Below are 18045 nucleotides of genomic sequence, written 5' to 3'. Positions count from 1 at the left end.
AAATTTGATGAACCTACTGATGTCTTGCACTCCTCAACACGTTCGTTAAATTCACAGTTTGCCATTTCTGGTGCGCAGCCTTAAGTGCACACCAAGAGAAGGTGGCATGCGAATCAGCCGCGCACGAAACCCAGTGGACTTAGACTGCATGTGTGAAGCTGCCTCAGCCGACCTGTGACAAAGAAGAGGTCGCAGTCTGGTGCCACAAGGCTTGGCAGCCTTCGTCAATCTAAGCCCTGCCCCGAGGCTGTGATTTCAGAGGCTCTTTGGGTGCCCACAACGGCTTGGTTTCAATCTTGTGCAGAAGTCGCTTAAGCAGGGGCAAAAGCCACTTCCATAGAACAAGCACCATATGGCTGCTGAATGGGGGCATTATGGAAGAGAAAGCTGTGCAGATGTAACTACAAGGAGGGGCCCCCTTTGCAGCGACTGCCAATATATGGGGGTTGCTTCCGCCTTTGTGCGGCAGATGGGGAGGTGAGAGGCGGTCGTGGCGAGCAACACACAATTCCCTGCTCTTGTTCCGCATTCTCGGGGCTTTGCTTTTGTAGATCACGAACGCCGCATTGACAAATCACGTCCCCCTCTTCCATTATAAATAAAGGGCAAGCGTACGTGTGGCTCCAGCTCATGCCTCTGAAGAAAGAGTTGCTGACAGCTGCTCGTCTGGCATTTCTTCGTCTAACCCTCAGGATCAAGATATGGCCAAAGAAGGAAAACAAAGGAGCAAATAAAGAGGGCTGAATTGTTGACACCTGACCAAAAACATAGAGTCTCTCTCCGGCAACTCTTTCAACCATTCCACCCCAAACCAGAGACCTAAGGTCTCTGAGTAGCATCTTCAGGGAATGGTCCATAGCACACTGCATCCTTGCTATTTAGGCAGGCAAGGAGGAGGAAAGCAAATGGAAGAGATGGCTGCCGGGGAAGAGGCAGAAGGTGACAACGTCTAACAAGAGTTTGGGGTCCCGGCGGTTTATTCTTAGCCTCCTAATTGGTATGGGAAGAATGTACCAAACTTCGCTTCAGCATCCTTCAGCTAGCAGGAAGGTTGATCTTGAAATGCCAACTGCTCTCCAGAGAGGCAGCTCCTACCCAGCTGAAATGTTCCACTGAAGTCTTAAGGGCCTCAAATGTTTTCAGCCTTCCCCTTTCCTCTAAAATAGCGGGGATACTGGTTAAAAAGAAGCTGAGATCTGAAAGGGATTATGACAATTCGCATTAAGCTGATGAATCAAAACTCAGGCAGAGGCTATTTACCAGTGGGGTGCGGTGGGGGGTCAGGGATGGGGAAGGAATTTGATGCCATTTCCCTTTGAAAGCAAACCTGGTTATCTCTCATTTTCTGAAACCTGAAGCGAATTGAAACACAGGTATGCCTCAAAATTCACACTTTTGCATTCCCCTTTCTCAAGGCAAGTAACGTGTACAAAACAATTATTTCTTTCAATTAACAAGTTGTATTGATTGCAATAAATCCTATACACGGTGTATAAAAATACATATACGAGGATAAAATGCACATTTGAAATATACATATTAGTGAAAATAGCATAAAAATGCTTTGTATAAGGAGAAATTGCTTTTCAAAAATGTGTTTTAGGGAACACTGCATGGAGAGATGTGTACTGGGAGGAGTCTGCACTGAAATGCTGCTGGGTTTTCGTGAGGACTATTTTTTAATTTAAAAAAAAAATCCCTCACAAACTGATGCAGAAATGTGGAGCTCTGAACTGACAGTCCCCCATCCTTACCTGGAAGTGAAACTTTAATCAGTGACTCCGCCAGAGAGCTGGTGAAATCTGCCTTGGCTTTTCCCATGACATGTCCTAGGAAATAATCTAGGTTGTGAATATACCCTGTCAAACATCCCCTTTCCTAGCTTCTACCTCTGGAGACATGTACAGACCCACTCTTATCTCAAAGGGTGAATCGACACTACAAACTTCCATTAGTTTCATATGACTTGAACTGATGCAGTTTCTGTCCAAGGGACCTGGGCAACTAGTTTGCTGTTGTTGTTGCTGGCATCTGTCCGTCTCGAGAGACAACACAGTGCGCCTCTGGGGGAGAAATCAAACTGAAGTCTGCAAGCCTGGGCAGCGTGTGTGGAGGTCCTGGGCTGCCCAGATGGCAAGACCCCCCCCCCTCTCTGGGGCTTGCTGATGTGGTACAAAGGAAAGCAAAGCAATACAACAGCTTGGCTGCAGGAGTTGCTGAAAGGAGGTCTAAACCACTGAGCCTCTTGGGCTTGCCGATTGGAATGTTAGCGGTTTGAATCCCTGCAAAGGAGTGAGCTCCCGTTGCTCTGTCCCAGCTCCTGCAAACCTAGCAGTTTGAAAGCATGCCAGTGCAATTAGATAAATAGGTACCACTGCAGTGGGAAAGTAAACGGCATTTCTGTGCCCTGTGGCTTCCGTCATGGTGTCTTGTTGCACCAGAAGCGGTTTACTCATGCTGGCCACATGACCCAGAAAGCTGTCTGTGGACAAACGCCGGCTCCTTCGACCTGAAAGTGGAGATGAGCGCCGCATCCCATGGTTGCCTTTGACTGGACTTAACTGTCCAGGGGTCCTTTGCCTTTTACCTACCTTTCTTCTCCCAAAGATATCCCACAAGGCGGTAGTGGTTTGGGATCAGAGTTTTCCTTCTCTTAGATGGGCTAACTTCTGAGGTCGACAAACCCCATCTGCCCCTCACTTCCCTCTACAGCATGTGCAGAATGTAATAATGATGATGATAATGATGATGATAATAATAATAATAATAATAATAATAATAATAATAATAATAATGATTTATTTATACCCCGCCCATCTGGCTTGGTTTTCCCAGCCACTCTGGGCAGCTTCCAACAGAATATTAAAATACAATAATCTATTAAACATTAAAAGCTTACCTAAACAGGGCTGCCTTCAGATGTCTTCTAAAAGCCTGGTAGTTTTTTTTCTCTTTGACATCTGACGGGAGGGCGTTCCACAGGGCAGGCGCCACTACCGAGAAGGCCCTCTGCCTGGTTCCCTGTAACTTCGCTTCTTGCAGAGAGGGAACTGCCAGAAGGCCCTCGGCGCTGGACCTCAGTGTGCAGGCTGAACGATAGGGGTGGAGACGCTCCTTCAGGTATACTGGACCGAGGCCAGTATAACTGCCTTCTGAACTGTTGGGCCTGCTGTGGGTCTCGTCTGCTGAATCCTCAGAAGTCTGTCTTCACATGCAGGAGAGGTCACTGAGGGTTTGAGACCCATCGGCTACCCTCACCTGGTTTAGCCAGCCAGTCAAACCGGTCCCAGGGTGTGGCTGCTGGGACCGGTTTCTAGGAGCCACAGGTGAGAGCTAGATGCATGCTGGGGACCAAAGATGGAGAAGCTACCCCAGAAGGAGCACAATATGTCCCCCTAATGGAGGTCTTACCTCCCCTAAAACCCCATACACCCCAAATTTTATTTTCTGATATTTAATGCCCCACTGCGTCACTTGGAAGGACCCTCTCCATGTTTTACAAATGCAATGAGATATGTAAAAGCCCTGTTGAAGAGCTATCGTTCACAAGGTCCTCTTGGAAGAAGGAGATATTATTCAAGGAATCCGAAGTTTGCAGATGTTTTGGGCCACAACTCCCATCAGTCCCACTGCCATACATTAGAAATGCAACACATTTTGGCATAGCGGAAAAGGCTATGACCAGGTGGTCCGTCACCTGCCCGGGTGCTAATGGCTGGTGGGTCACCAAGGCCCATCTGCTCTCAAGGGTTCTCGACCTTTCAAGAGGTCTTGGGCCAGACAGCCCATCAACTAGAGAATGGTCCTCTGTAAAGTAGGACACATCCCTCCCCCAGCAGTTCATCTGCCCATGTTGTCTCACCCTCCCATCCTGTGCAGCGACACCAGAGATCACATCAGAGATAAACAGTGCTGCTTTTGTTGCTTTGTAAAGGACGATTTAAAAACCGTAACCGCCAGCTGCTTAGCAAAGGCAGTGGTGTGCTGGTGTGTATGAAAGGAAGAGGGTATATGGGGTTTTTTCTTTTTTTCATTTGCTTCTGAGCAGCAGAAAATTTGGGCATATAAATATAGGGTACTTCTGCTCCAAACCCTTCCTTCCTGAGTTTGATCAATACATCATTTAGCAGCAGTGCTCCCAGCAAAATGAACATCAATTCCACGATTGGCAGCGGCCCAGTGTCGAGAAGATTGCTCCATCAGGTTGCGTAAGAGTAAATGACAGCCAAAAACTGGCTTGGGCTGCCTAATGGTCTATATTTTCAGATGTGCTTTTTTTTGTGGCACTGCAAAGAAGAAGGAAAATTCAGAGGCTTTCAAAGAGAGGCCAAGCCAGGCCAAGCCAAATGAAGAGATTTTCAAAAAAAAAGGGGGGGATTTCCTTTCAGAGATGAGAGTGGAGCCAGAGTCCCCCTCCACAAGACCCCCACTGTTAGCATAGCAAAGCACAACTGGTGCACACAAGGCCTTCAGGTTTTGTTGGATAAATTCCCCCCCCCAGAAATTTTTTATTAGTTTTTTCCAAAACTTTTTAAAACAAACAAACAAACAATACAAACAAACAAACAAACAATACAAACAAACATAAATCTTCGCTCTATTTAAACCAAACTTCAGTAACTTTGTTAAGTGACTTTCTCGTATCTCCCTGGTTGAATTTCAGCGCAGATCATTTTAACGGTTTTCCAACACCAACATTCTTAAAAAATTAAAAAATTCTTCATTAATATCTTTCTTTCTTTTCAATTCAGCATTACGCCATCTTAATTCATCACTTAACATATTAAAATCCTAAGCCTATCTGGTATTTACAAGCTTTTTCAATTAAATTAACTTAACATGTTTAACTAGATAGTCTTTAAATTTCATCTATTCTTCCTGGTAGTCCTCCTCCTTCTGGTCGCGGATTCTCCCAGACAGGTCGGTTAGCTCCGAGAAGTCCATCCTCTTCATCTGCCAGTCTTCCACTGTTGGTACTTCTTGCGTTTTCCAATTCTTAGCTAATAAAATTCGAGCAGCAGTTGTGGCATACAGAAATAATTTAACATCTTTCTTGGGCAATTCCATACCTGTTATTCCAAAAAGAAAGGCCTCTGGTTTCTTAATAAATGTATATTTCAACATTTTTTCCAATTCATTATAAATCTTCTCCCAGAAGTCTTTCACCTTGGGGGTTTTGATGGATAAATTTAATGAAATGTAAGAGCATAAGATGGATCTAGCCCAACATCCTGGTCTCAAAGTGGCCAACCAAAAGCATCAGTGAGAAGCCCACATGTAGGAGCTGAGTGCAACAGCATTCTCCTCACTTGTGATTCCCAGCAACTGCTCCTGAGTTGGCTCAATTGGCAGAACAAGAGACTTTTCATCTCAGGGTTGTGGGTTTGAGCCCCATGTTGGGCAACAGATTCGTTCCAACTCTACAATTCTATGATTTTATGAAACTGGTATATTCAGCTGCCTCTGACACTGGAGGTAGAATTTAGATACACTAAGCTTCATTCATAGTACATCCACTGAAATTAACGAGCACAACGACATTAGGCCCATTAATTTCAATAGGTCTGCTCTGCCTAGGACCCACGTTCCTATGGGACAGCCTCTCCTGGTATGCCCCGCGGAGGACCTTAAGGTCCACAAATGACAACACTTTGGAGGTCCCAAGTTCAAGGTGGTTAGATTGGTCTCAGCTAGGGCCAGGGCCTTTTCAGTACTGGCCCCGACTTGGTGGAACGCTCTGTCACAAGAGACTAGGGCCCTGTGGGACTTGACATCTTTCTGCAGGGCCTGCAAGACAGAGCTGTTCTGCCTGGCCTTTTGTTTGGACTCAGTCTGACTCTTATGTTTTCCCCTACCCTTACGGTTTTGATCTATGGGCTACTTTTAAAATGAGGCTGCTTTTTAAATTGCATTTTAACCTGTATTTTAAATTGGTGTTTTTTCCCCCTATTATGTTTTTATTGTAATTTTATTGGTGTTAGCTGCCCTGAGCCCGGCTCTGGCTGGGGAGGGTGGGGTATAAATAAAATGTATTATTATTATTATTATTATTATTATTATTATTATTATTATTAAAAACTTAACTGAATATCACCCCATTGAATCAGGCCAAAGACCCATCCAGTCCAGTATCCTGTTCTCACAGTGGCCAACCAGTTGCCTATGGCAAGACTGTAAGCTTGGCATGAGTGCAGCAGCGCTCTGCCCTGTTGCAGTTCCTGGCAACTGGTATCCAAAGTCAAACTGCAGTGGTTTTCAACTCTGGGGTGCCTTGAATGATGGCCAGGGGTACCACAGGCAACATTGGCCTCTGTCCCTCTTTCCTTCCCTCTCTCCTCTGCTGCCCTCTCGTATCTCTGCCACCCTAAGGCTTACACAGCTGTTTGCTGCAGCAGCCCTGGCTACAGGCTCCGCAGGCGAATGGTGCCTCTGGGGCTGACCAGGGGGTGCCTCCCAGGCCCCTGTGGGGCAGTGTGAGGAGGCACCTTTCTTTGGGGAGGAGGCCCAGAGGACTCCCAAGGAGAGGGGAGAGGAGAGGAGGCTGAGGGAACACTCCGCATGGGAGGGTGTTCGAAAAAGATTACAAGGCTGCCAACTCTGCAGGCAAGGGATGACATAACTGGGTTCCTGAGCCCCACAGGGTGCCGAAGAATGTAGATGGTCAAGGGAGCTGTGGACTCAAAAACGGTTGAAATGCTCTGGCATATTGAGTACAGATGCATGCTGAATGCAAAATCAAACAGCACCAGGAGGGGGTTTGGTTGGTGAAGACTGCTGTAGAGCATGAATAAATGAATGAATGAAATATATGGATATATACATACATAGCTATGATACTGATTTCAATCCTGACCTATGTTCCTCATAAGCAGTGCTGTTTCTTTCCTGCTGCAGTCCAGCTTCTTATAAAAACTACATTATTTGCCTTGCAGTCCACTCTGGTGGAATTCGACATAATTATTCATGCAGTTATCGTTACGCTATTCGACACCATCCATTTCAGCGCAAAGGAAACACAATGCAAATTGGACAGGCGATGGGGGAGCGAGTAAGCAATTACGTATCCTTTGTGGACTGAAAACAGCAACAGCGATTATTGATTGTAGTTGCTGGAATGATTTCTGTTCTGGACATGGGAGGAGTAAGTGAACGCCAGCAGTTTCCACTCCTGTTTCCGCTAAAATTCTACAACATCTCTTCCTGGAAGGGTCCGTTTCTCAAGTGGCGGTTCGCACTCAGGCACAGACACAGAGTTGCAGAATCCAAGCACCTCATTTCTGTTAATGGCATGGAATATAAAGTATGTAGCTAGAAGCAGAGACTTCTCAGCAGCCAGCTCTTAGCTGGCAATAAATTAACCACAGTTGTCTTTTCTGGCAGTCAGTCCTGGTGGCTCAAAGAGCAGCAAATTGCCACCTGCTCTCCGGGTCCAGGCTCCTCGCTCCTGACGCCGAGCACGTGGCTTCTGTGGAATCCCATGGCTGACACACCCCATCAAAGAATTCTGAGCTCTCAGAGAGGGCAGGAGTGTTTCTAGGAAGAAGGCCATCTCATCGCTTCCAGATCTCAAGTGACACCAGAATTTCCTTGCCTGGTTCTTCGGTCATTTATTGCGCCACCACGGTCTGCAACACATTGCCTGGTCATTTTTATGGGATCTGGCAGGCTGCACCTGTTTTGCTCGTTCAGTAAAAGCCATTAAGCTCCATCATTACTGGGATTTTTTATCTGTTTATTAATGCCTTTCAGTACGTCCAGCCTCATCCATGTTTGGGAGGGCTGGCTGGCTGGTGGCACATAGCTGTGCTACTGGGATTCTAACGGGAATGCCATTAGAGCCACCAGCCACATTCCTGCCAGTGGAAGATTAAAACCTGCCCAAGCGCATTTGCAGAGGTGTACATATCACAGCTCCTGTTTACATATCTGAATTCTCTCTTTCTCCTCCAGCCTGCATTGACCTGCAACAATAAGCCAGGCTTTCTGCCATACTGTGGTTTACTATGAATGAGCGCATTGCTGGTGCTCTAGCTTTGTTCCTTCAATGTTGTTGTTGTTTGAATTTATATACTGCCCTATACCCAGAGGTCTCAGGGCGGTTCACGTGTTGTGAGCAGGGAAAGCAAGCCAGATCCACACGGCCAGAAGCAAGCCAGGCAAGATGCAGGTCAGCGTGAGGAAGCAAAGGCAGTTGCCAGGGAAGTTAACTATTCGAGGAAACGAACGTGCAACCCAGCTACCCATCCCAGTAGCCCCTATGGGGGAGTTGCCAGTTGCCTTCCACCCTTTCTAAGACTCCTCCTCTCCTGGATGTTCCCCAAGCAGTCTCAAACTGTGTCTGGGCACTTCTGGTCTCTGTTCTGCTCTCCTCATTATCCTGTGTGTTCTTGGAGACCCGGGGAAAGAGGGAGCTTGTCACAACGGGAGAGGCAGATGTCCTGGGATTCTGTTTCAGCCTTGAAGTCTGAACAGTGATGGCTGTGGTGCGCTGGGCTCCTTGGAAACTTGATCTGCCTCTTGGTGAATAGGAGGTGCTGCTGGTCTCCTCCCAGGGAGGAGGAGAAGAAGAAGAAGAGTTTGGATTTGATATCCTGCTTTATCACTACCCGAAGGAGTCTCAAAGCGGCTAACATTCTCCTTTCCCTTCCTCCCCCACAACAAACACTCTGTGAGGTGAGTGGGGCTGAGAGACTTCAAAGAAGTGTGACTGGCCCAAGGTCACCCAGCAGCTGCATGTGGAGGAGTGGGGAAGTGAACCCGGTTCACCAGATTACGAGTCCACCGCTCTTAACCACTACACCATAGGAAATGGCTGGGGCTGCCCTCTGGCTTCTCCTAGGCTCTGCACCCACATGGCATGATTCAGAGTGCCGTCCGCAACAGCCTTTGATTCCCACCCCAACCCCCAGGTGAGGTTGATTTGATCCCCCCTGGGTTCTCAATGTAGATCTTCATTCCCTCCTCCTTTCCAGTGTCTTTATTCTCCTCTTCCTTCTGATGTACATTTTCACTCGCTCCTTCTTCCCTGGCCAAAGGAGGCACCATTTTGTGGTTTGCCTCAGCTGCCGAAATGTCTTGGGCCAGCCTTGGAGGCAGAGCATAACCACCATCGCTAGCGGCAGAAGGGCTTTGCATTTACGGCTGAAGGGAGAACTGAGAGAATTCTGTCATTCTTAAAAAAATATGGAGATCCCTAAAAATAGCACATTCATCCTGGGTAGAACATTCAGAGTGTGCAATAAAACTATCTATATGTTTAAAGTAAACACGCTGAATATTTATATGCCGCAATTATGACTATTCATATCTGCTGCATTGCAATTAACTCCAATTAATAATATTCATTAGTATTCTTCCAAGGCTGTAATTCATGATTTTAAAATAGAGATGCATCTGCAGAATTTTGCAGTGGAATAGAGCGTGTTCCTTGGCTATCCACTTCTACTTGCACAGTGTAAATTCAGAATGTTTGTGGATTTTATGAGTCTACTCTTGGGAGACCAGTGAGGAAAGAAACTGGTCACAGCAAGAAGGGGGAAGTTCCCTGGCTTCTTCAGCAGCCTGCCTCATCTCTGTCTCCTGGCCCCTCTCTTCTTCTGCCTCTGAGTCTGGACTGTCCTCTATGTTGGGAATCTGAATACGTGCAGCTACGCACACAGAGTCAATTAGGGTTTGGCCGACAGCCAAGGCAATGTGAAGGAGTAAGTCTGCCTGGTGATACAGAGGCATGGAGACAGCTCCATGATTGGTCAAGCTCTCTCATGGGAATAATGATTAATGGTCTACTAACGGGACACGGGTGGCGCTGTGAGTTAAACCACAGAGCCTAGGACTTGTCAATCAGAAGGTCGGCGGTTCGAATCCCCGCAACGGGGTGAGCTCCCGTTGCTCGGTCCCTGCTCCTGTCAACCTAGCAGTTCGAAAGCACCTCAAAGTGCAAGTAGATAAATAGGTACCGCTCCGGTGGGAAGGTAAACGGCGTTTCCGTGCGCTGCTCTGGTTCGCCAGAAGCGGCTTAGTCATGCTGGCCCCATGACCCGGAAGCTGTACGCCAGCTCCCTCGACCAATAAAGCGAGATGAGCGCCGCAACCCCAGAGTCGGCCATGACTGGACCTAATGGTCAGGGGTCCCTTTACCTTTAACTGGAATGTGTTAGTATGAGGTTGAGTTCAGGAGTTGAGAGTTGAGAGTTGTGTGAGAGAGAGCTAGTCAAAGATCCGTGTTCTGTTCTGTTCCTGTAAATGGTCCACTGTATATAATAAACACCTAACTACAAGTTCCTGGTTCCTGCTTCGTCCATCCTATCTGCAGCCAAGTTGCCAATTGCTTTCGTGAACTCTGCGTTTACTCTGCTAGGTCTGGCTAAGGTCCTGCAACTAGTCAGAAAGTTGCAAAACACCAATAGGTTTTGCCAATACTCTACCCCAGCCTCTCCCTGCTCACTAAACCCTGTTGCCTCTTCAGCTTCCATCACCTCTTCCTCCCAGTCCTCTCCCTCTTCTCCCTCTGACCACTCATCGTTGTCCCACCACCAGTGCCCTGGTTCTGAGCCTTCTTCCCTTGCTGGTTCCCCAGCTGTTGCCAGCTACCACTCTTCTGCGTCCAGCCAGTCCATGACAGTCATCTGTGCAGGGATCTTTTGCCCAATGTGGGGCTCGAACCTGCAACCCTGAGATTAAGAGCCCCATGCTCTACTAGACAAACCTAGACAGCATCTTAAAAAGCAGAGACATCACCTTGCCAACAAAGGTCCGTGTGATGGCCTGGGATTCATATTCAGATGCTGAACCTGAGGAATCCCAGCCTGCACAGGATCCCCCGCCTTCAGAACCAGCTGAGCCGGGGCTGGGGCTTGAGTCTGAAGGGTCCTCACTTGTGCTGGATCCTCAGGTGCAGGCACCAGCTGAGTCTGCTCTGGCTCCTGAGGCGATGGAGGACACATTGCCTTCAGGTGCTCCACTCTCAGCCCCATCAGGGGAAGCTGGGGTTGCCTCTGGGTCCGGTAACCCTCCAGCGTCTCCTGAGCTGCAGAGGCTCAGGGCAGAGAGGCGGAGGGAGTTAAGTTCCCGCAGGAGGAGTGCTCGTCTCCAGGCCAGGAGAGGCGAGTCACCTGAGGATCGGGGCCGCTCTATGCCTCAGGGCAGATAAAAGCCAGCCAGCCCCATTCTTGGAGCAACGTTGGTGGTTGTCAGCCCCTGCCTGAACCCTGCCCAGCACCCAGCTTCGACTTTTACAGACTGCCTTCATATTGCTTCATCGACCACGAACTGGACTTGGACCTTGCTTCTTGATTAACTCCCAGGACCAGCACAGTCCGTATAGTTAAAGCTATGGTTTTCCCAGTAGTGATGTATGGAAGTGAGAGCTGGACCATAAAGTAGGCTGATTACCGAAGAACTGATGCTTTTGAATTATGGTGCTGGAGGAGACTTTTGAGAGTCCCATGGACTGCAAGAAGATCAAACCTATCCATTCTGAAGGAAATCAGCCCTGAGTGCTCACTGGAAGGACAGATCTTGAAGCTGAGGCTCCAATACTTTGGGCACCTCATGAGAAGAGAAAACTCCCTGGAAAAGACCCTGATGTTGGGAAAGATGGAGGACACAAGGAGAAGGGGACGACAGAGGATGAGGTGGTTGGATAGTGTTCTCGAAGCAACCAGCATGAGTCTGACCAAACTGCGGGAGACAGTGGAAGACAGGCGTGCCTGGCGTGCTCTGGTCCATGGGGTCACGAAGAGCTGGACACGACTAAACGACTAAACAACTGCAGCATGCTCTACTATATATGAAACGGCTGTACATATATGTATTCATGGTTGATGTTCTTATTGTTCAGTTCCTGCGAGGTGTTTCGTAGGAAGCAATTCGTAAATGAAATGAAATAATATGTTGCAGTATGAAGAGTAGCTGCAAGAAATGTTCTCAGGGTACACAGGTCTTCCCTGATGAACAAAGGCACTACAGCCTTTGTACCTTTCTCCCTATCTTGCTCCACTCCCATCGTTTCCCACCTCCCTGCAGAAATCCAAAATGGCGCCCCGGGGTCACTTTATGTCTTGCTTGCTTCGGAGCCTGCTGTCTCCTTATGCCTCTCCAGGCAGTTCTGTTCTCTGCAAGAGCAGGCTCCCTGCAGCCTGTGGGGTGAGCCCCCTTTCTGGAGCTGTAAAGAACCCAGCAAAGTCTCTCCTTGCCTCTGATCCCTGAAGCTCCTGCTATAAATCACAGGAAGGCAGATTTTCCCTGAAATGCTGGGTCAGTGTTACGGTGTCCTGCGCAGAGATTTATGAGCGCTGCCACGGTCACAGCTATGGACAGCCAACAGAAGGATGCTGACAGCTCAGGGTATCTTAAGACTTCTCAGGAGGACAGAGCAGAATGCATTGCTGTGGTGATTTAAGTTAGTCAGCATGATGGCGTGAAAAACGGCTTAGATAAATTGGATAAAGTTAAGGCTTGGGTCCAGCGCTTGATTTTGGGCTCTGTCATGCTCAGCCAGGTTCTAAGCCCTATGGCAAACAGCTGGGTCTGGGAGTTACAGTTTTATTCAATTTAAAAATAATAAAATAAAATAAAATAAATTTTCCATACTGTCTTGGAGTAAAGATGGGAAGCTGTAGCTGGCTGGCAGGTCAAATCCTTACCTCCACCCTCCAGGGGCCATCTTTGGCAAGTGGGAGGAGCCTCTCACCTGCCAATCACCTGACATCATTTGGAGATGCTGTTTGCAATCAATGCTACTTGGTAAGGAAGTAAAATTAAGCATGAAAATTGCATAGGGAGTCTTCTGGACTTGAAGAGGATGTTACCAGCAATGTCTCGCCTGTGGAAGTCCACCAGCTTGTGTCAGAAAGGGGCAAGAGGCAATGAAGAGAGATGAACAATTTCAGTTTGTTATGCTATATGCATTTGGGATGGTTACAGTAGCAGAAGAACAATAGACCTGACTTCTTATTTTATTTAAGAAAGCTATTGTGCAGTTTATGGACAGTTAAGTCCAATGAACTGGCGGTGAAAAAAGACTGTCACTCCACGTGCTTTGAGGGAAGAGGTTTTATAAGGACATACAAAATGTTGTGAACCGGCCAAACAGACTGTGTGGTGTATCAGTAAAGGCGTAAATCATAAAGAACTGATCTCAATGCCTTTGCTGGAAGAACCTCTTAAGAGGTTTACAGTTCATATATGAGAATATAATGGACGTTTCTTGGTTGTGGTTGGGTACTTACTGTCAGAAAGTTCTTCCTGGTGTTCTGTCAGAATCTCTTTCCTTGTAACTTGAAGCCATTGGTTCGAATCCTACCCACCAGAGCAGGAGAAAACAAGCTTTCTCCCTCTTCCACGTGGCAGCCCTTGAGATATTTGGCTATCCTTTCTCCTCTCAGTCCTCCTCTTTCCCAGGCTAAACATACCCAGCTCCTTCAGCCATTCCTCATAAGGCTTGGTTTCCAGGCCCTTGAGGATCATGGTCACCCTTCTCTGTGCACGTTCCAGTGTGAATATCAGGGTGGGGTACCTACTTAGGGTGCTCTGGATAGTGGTGAACTCTAACTCCTACCATGAAAAGCAATGACAAACCTAGACAGCATCTTCAAAAGCAGAGACATCACCTTGCCAACAAAGGTCCATATAGTTAAAGCTATGGTTTCCCCAGTAGTGATGTATGGAAGTGAGAGCTGGACCATAAAGAAGGCTGATCGCCGAAGAATTGATGCTTTTGAATTATGGTGCTGGAGGAGACTCTTGAGAGTCCCATGGACTGCAAGAAGATCCACCCTCTCCATTCTGAAGGAAATCAGCCCTGAGTGCTCACTGGAAGGACAGATCCTGAAGCTGAGGCTCCAATACTTTGGCCACCTCATGAGAAGAGAAGACTCCCTGGAAAAGACCCTGATGTTGGGAGAGATTGAGGGCACAAGGAGAAGGGGACGATAGAGGACGATATGGTTGGACAGTGTTCTTGAAGCTACCAGCATGAGTTTGACCAAACTGTGGGAGGCAGTGGAAGACAGGAGTGCCTGGCATGCTCTGGTCCAGGGGGTCACGAAGAGTCAGACACAACTGAACGACTAAACAACAACAACTCCCACATCCCAGACCATTGGCCACGCTGGCTCAGGCTGATGGGAGTTGGGGTCCACCGATTTCTGTCGGGCTGCAAGTTCTCCGTTTCCGACATTCATCACGCAGCAAGGATTAAATGTAACCAGAGGAAAGAAGATGCAACAGGGAACTCAACTGCTTTGCTGCTTTCCCAGCTGCAGGCTGCTGTGTCTGCTATGCTGCTATTCTAGACGCTTCTTAGCAACACACCATTTCCACTAGCGCAATTGTTGCGTTGGATTTCTCTGTTGCACAACATTAAAACACACATGCCGGCTAGTGCACGAGCCCACGAGTGCAGCTTATGGTCTCAGCACCCCTTTCCTTTCTTCCCTTTGATCATGCCCAATTTCCCCTACGTATGAAAAAGGTGTACGGTTTTTCTGAATTGGTAGCCAGAAGACACAGGCCCAGCCTATTTATCCTTAAATTACCTTTTTTCCTCCCCCAGCTGGAAAGAGAAATTGCGCCTCATTCTAGACAGTACAGATAGCTCTGACCAATTGCTGCCACCTGCAGGTCAGCGCTGGCGAGGACAGGCGAAGGCAGCTCAAAACCGACAGAAAGTAATTAACTGGGTAACAGCAGAATCTACATTTCTCCTTCTTTTCCTTCCCCGGTTCTAATCCCAGAGATGTGGTCCAGGGCAAAGAGACATGCTGGAAGCTTCTATATTAAGAGTCCCACATTCCCCCAAGAGGCACCTTAATCAGCGCCAGGCTAGCTAAACGGCTCTCGCTCTCGCTTTATGGCGGGAGAAGGGAACTCGGAGCCCAATCAGCGCCATCACAGAGGCTTGATTGCAAATGAGCTCTTTGCAGCACTCCCAAGTGCTTCCAGCATTGCAGAACAGCATGCTCTGATGATGCAGACTGTGACAGGAGAGCAGGACAGCTCTGGCACGACTGCAGGCAGAGCGAAGCAGAAAGAGTTCTTGGCTCGGAGGAACCAAATTAAAACGACTGCATAGCAGGAGGCCTCCGCTTTAAGAACTTAATTCTTCCCTGCCCTTTTCCCATCAGCTTTTTTCCGGTGTGGTGTCCTGGATACTTTTGAAACCGGGAAGACTTGGGCTTCAACCCTCTGGGACCTGTGGGTCAACCTCTCTCTCTGATTAGCCTGTTGCCACATTGGGTTGTTATGCAAGGACAAAGTGGGCTCCCTCCTCTCCCCAGTTTATGCTGCCCTCCCAAATGTGCTCAATATACAAGCCAACTTTCACCATTCAGATGTTTGGGACTCTAGTTCCCATGGTCAGTAGGCAGCCATGATGGGAGTCATCATCCAGAGACGAGAGCCAGTGTGGTGTAGTGGTTAAGAGTGGTAGACTCGTAATCTGGTGAATCGGGTTCGCTTTCCCGCTCCTCCACCTGCAGCTGCTGGGTGACCTTGGGCCAGTCACACTTCTCTGAAGTCTCTCAGCCCCACTCACCTCACAGAGTGTTTGTTGTGGGGGAGGAAGGGAAAGGAGAATGTTAGCCGCTTTGAGACTCCTTCGGGTAGTGATAAAGCGGGATATCAAATCCAAACTCCTCATCCAATGACATCTGACACAAACTATTGCAAACTTTGCGGTAAAAGTAGCCGTGTTGGCCCCTGAGGAGAATTTGAAAATCCGTATTAGGTTATTAGGTCAACTAAAATGTCCCCAAACAGTGTGCAAGCTTTTGCCATCTAGAATACAAAAGTTGGTGTGCTGTTTTGTGACACTTTTGGCTGGCCTAATCAAGGTCTTGCCCTATTATGGGTTTTGAAATTCTACAGTGCAGTTGTGGTAGCACTGAGTCTGACCTTTGGAGAAATACTGCCCTGCTTCAGACATTGTGCCAAATCACGGTTTGGTGCTACGTGAACGATCCTGGGCCTCAGTGACCCAGTCCAATTCTGTCTAGAAGCTGCCTTCCAGTTTTTCTATCTAGTTGGGGATTGTCTACCCCAGGGGTCAGCAAACTTTTTCAGCAGGGGGCCGGTCCATTGTCCCTCAGACCTGAGGGGGGGGGGCTGGACTATATTTTGAAAAAAAATATATGAATGAATTCCTATGTCCCACAAATAACGCAGAGATGCATTTTAAACAAAAGCACACATTATACTCATGTAAAAACACCTGGCAGGCCCCACAAATAACCCAGAGATGCATTTTAAATAAAAGGACATATTCTACTCATGTAAAAACACGCTGATTCCTGGACCATCCGTGGGTCAGATTTAGAAGGCAATTGGGCCAGATCCGGCCCCCGGGCCTTAGGTTGCCTATCCATGGTCTAACCTGACAGGCAGGGATCCTCCAGGGTCTTAGGCAAATGGTTTTTATACCACCTGCTGTCTTATTCTTTGTACTGGAGATGCTAGGTCTTGAACTTCTGCATGCACTGGGCGTGCTTCATCACTGAGCTGGTTTGCAAAGCAATAGCAACCTGCCCTTTGCTCCCTAATAGAAAGGAGAGAATCTCAGCACAACAGGAAAGGAGAGAGCATGAGACAGGCAAGGACGGAGCACTTGTCCTACTGCTTTCTCCTGGGAAAACCTGTTCTTTACTGCTGAATCGCAGGAAACGTCCACCGGGTTTTCTGCAAATTGATGGTTGCTCCGGTTTAGCAGTAAAGAGTATGTTTTCCTGGGGAATGCAGCAGGGCAAACGAAAATCCTCTTGGACCCATGTCTAGAAAGCACAAAACCAGCAGAAAAACTATTGGACCCACGCTTTCTAAGCATGGGGCAAGCAGAAGAGTGGATGTGCCCTCTGGCACCCAGACAGCAAAGGTCAACATCATATTTGGGCAAACTTTGAGTCCTCTGGCTTGCACTTCAGACTATGTGGGCTGGCCTTTGGGAATGAATCAATCCATGAATCTATGGGTTGCACCCAATGTAGTGCCAAGTTGAAGTCACTTAGCGGTACATGAAATGTTTTGCTCCAGGGAACGTTATTGCACAAGAGAAGTGCAAGCAGGTTAACTTTGCTGTGCAATTTGTTGTTGTTTAGTCATTTAGTCATGTCCGACTCTTCATGACCCCATGGACCAGAGCACACCAGGCACTCCTGTCTTCCACTGCCTCCTGCAGTTTGGTCAAACTCATGCTGGTAGCTTCGAGAACACTGTCCAAACATCTCGTCCTCTGTGTCCCCTTCTCCTTCTCCAACATCAGGGTCTTTTCCAGGGAGTCTTCTCTTCTCATGAGGGGGCCAAAGTATTGGAGTCTCAGCTTCAGGATCTGCCCTTCCAGTGAGCACTCGGGGCTGATTTCCTTCAGAATGGATAGGTTTGATCTTCTTGCAGTCCATGGGACTCTCAAGAGTCTCCTCCAGCACCATAATTCAAAAGCATCAGTTCTTCGGCGACTGGCCTTAGAGAGCGCAATCAGTTGCCTAATAGTTTTCTGCTAGCGCAGCGGCTGTGTTGGATTCCTTCATTGTACAATAAGCAAATTCGCCTGTCCACTAACCCAATAGCCCTTGGGCTAGGGGACAGAGGATTCTGGCTCTATATTATTAAAGCTCATCGTGTGTGGAAAGGATTTATGGAGAGGAGCCGTGCAAGAATGTTGTTAATGTCGCTCAATTATGAGGCTGGCTCAGGCAGAACAGAGCCCTGAGATGCAACATTTCTTCCTTTTGTTTGTTTTTTCAGTACATCCCACTGGATGGAGAATTCATCCTGGCCCCCGGTGCTGGGTTTGCAGCCTTCGACGGCAGTTTTGATCCAGGATGTGAGACAGGTATTGTGCTCGACCTACCGTTCATTAGTCATGCAAATTAAGCGCAGAGAGAATATGCCTCCGTTACGCTGCTGCTCACGAGTCATTCTCCCAGTCATAATTAACTTTCCCCTGGAGCCCCCTCCCCCAAAGTTTCGAAACTAGCTTTCCTTTTCATAATTGGGCGTGGGGAAAAGAGAGAGAGAGGAGGAGGAGGTGGAGGAAATGATAAGCATTGGTTG

The 18045-nt window shown here is 47.9% G+C and overlaps 1 protein-coding gene across 4 annotated transcripts in view; it reads left to right on the top strand.

The window, feature by feature from the left end:
• Nucleotides 1–18045, top strand: part of AMN (amnion associated transmembrane protein) — an 80484-nt gene that overhangs the window by 30537 nt on the left and 31902 nt on the right. For all 4 annotated transcript variants that reach the window (XM_083519042.1, XM_083519039.1, XM_083519041.1 and 1 more), the window contains exon 4: nucleotides 17737–17824. In XM_083519042.1, the coding sequence (XP_083375168.1) occupies nucleotides 17737–17824 (88 nt within the window). The remainder of the gene's footprint in view (nucleotides 1–17736; nucleotides 17825–18045) is intronic.

Source organism: Podarcis liolepis (genome assembly GCF_965112155.1).
Source record: "Podarcis liolepis genome assembly, chromosome: 1".
NCBI classification, from domain to species: domain Eukaryota; kingdom Metazoa; phylum Chordata; class Lepidosauria; order Squamata; family Lacertidae; genus Podarcis; species Podarcis liolepis.
Note: the sequence above shows the minus strand (reverse complement) of the source record. Positions and strands in the feature narration are given on the sequence as shown.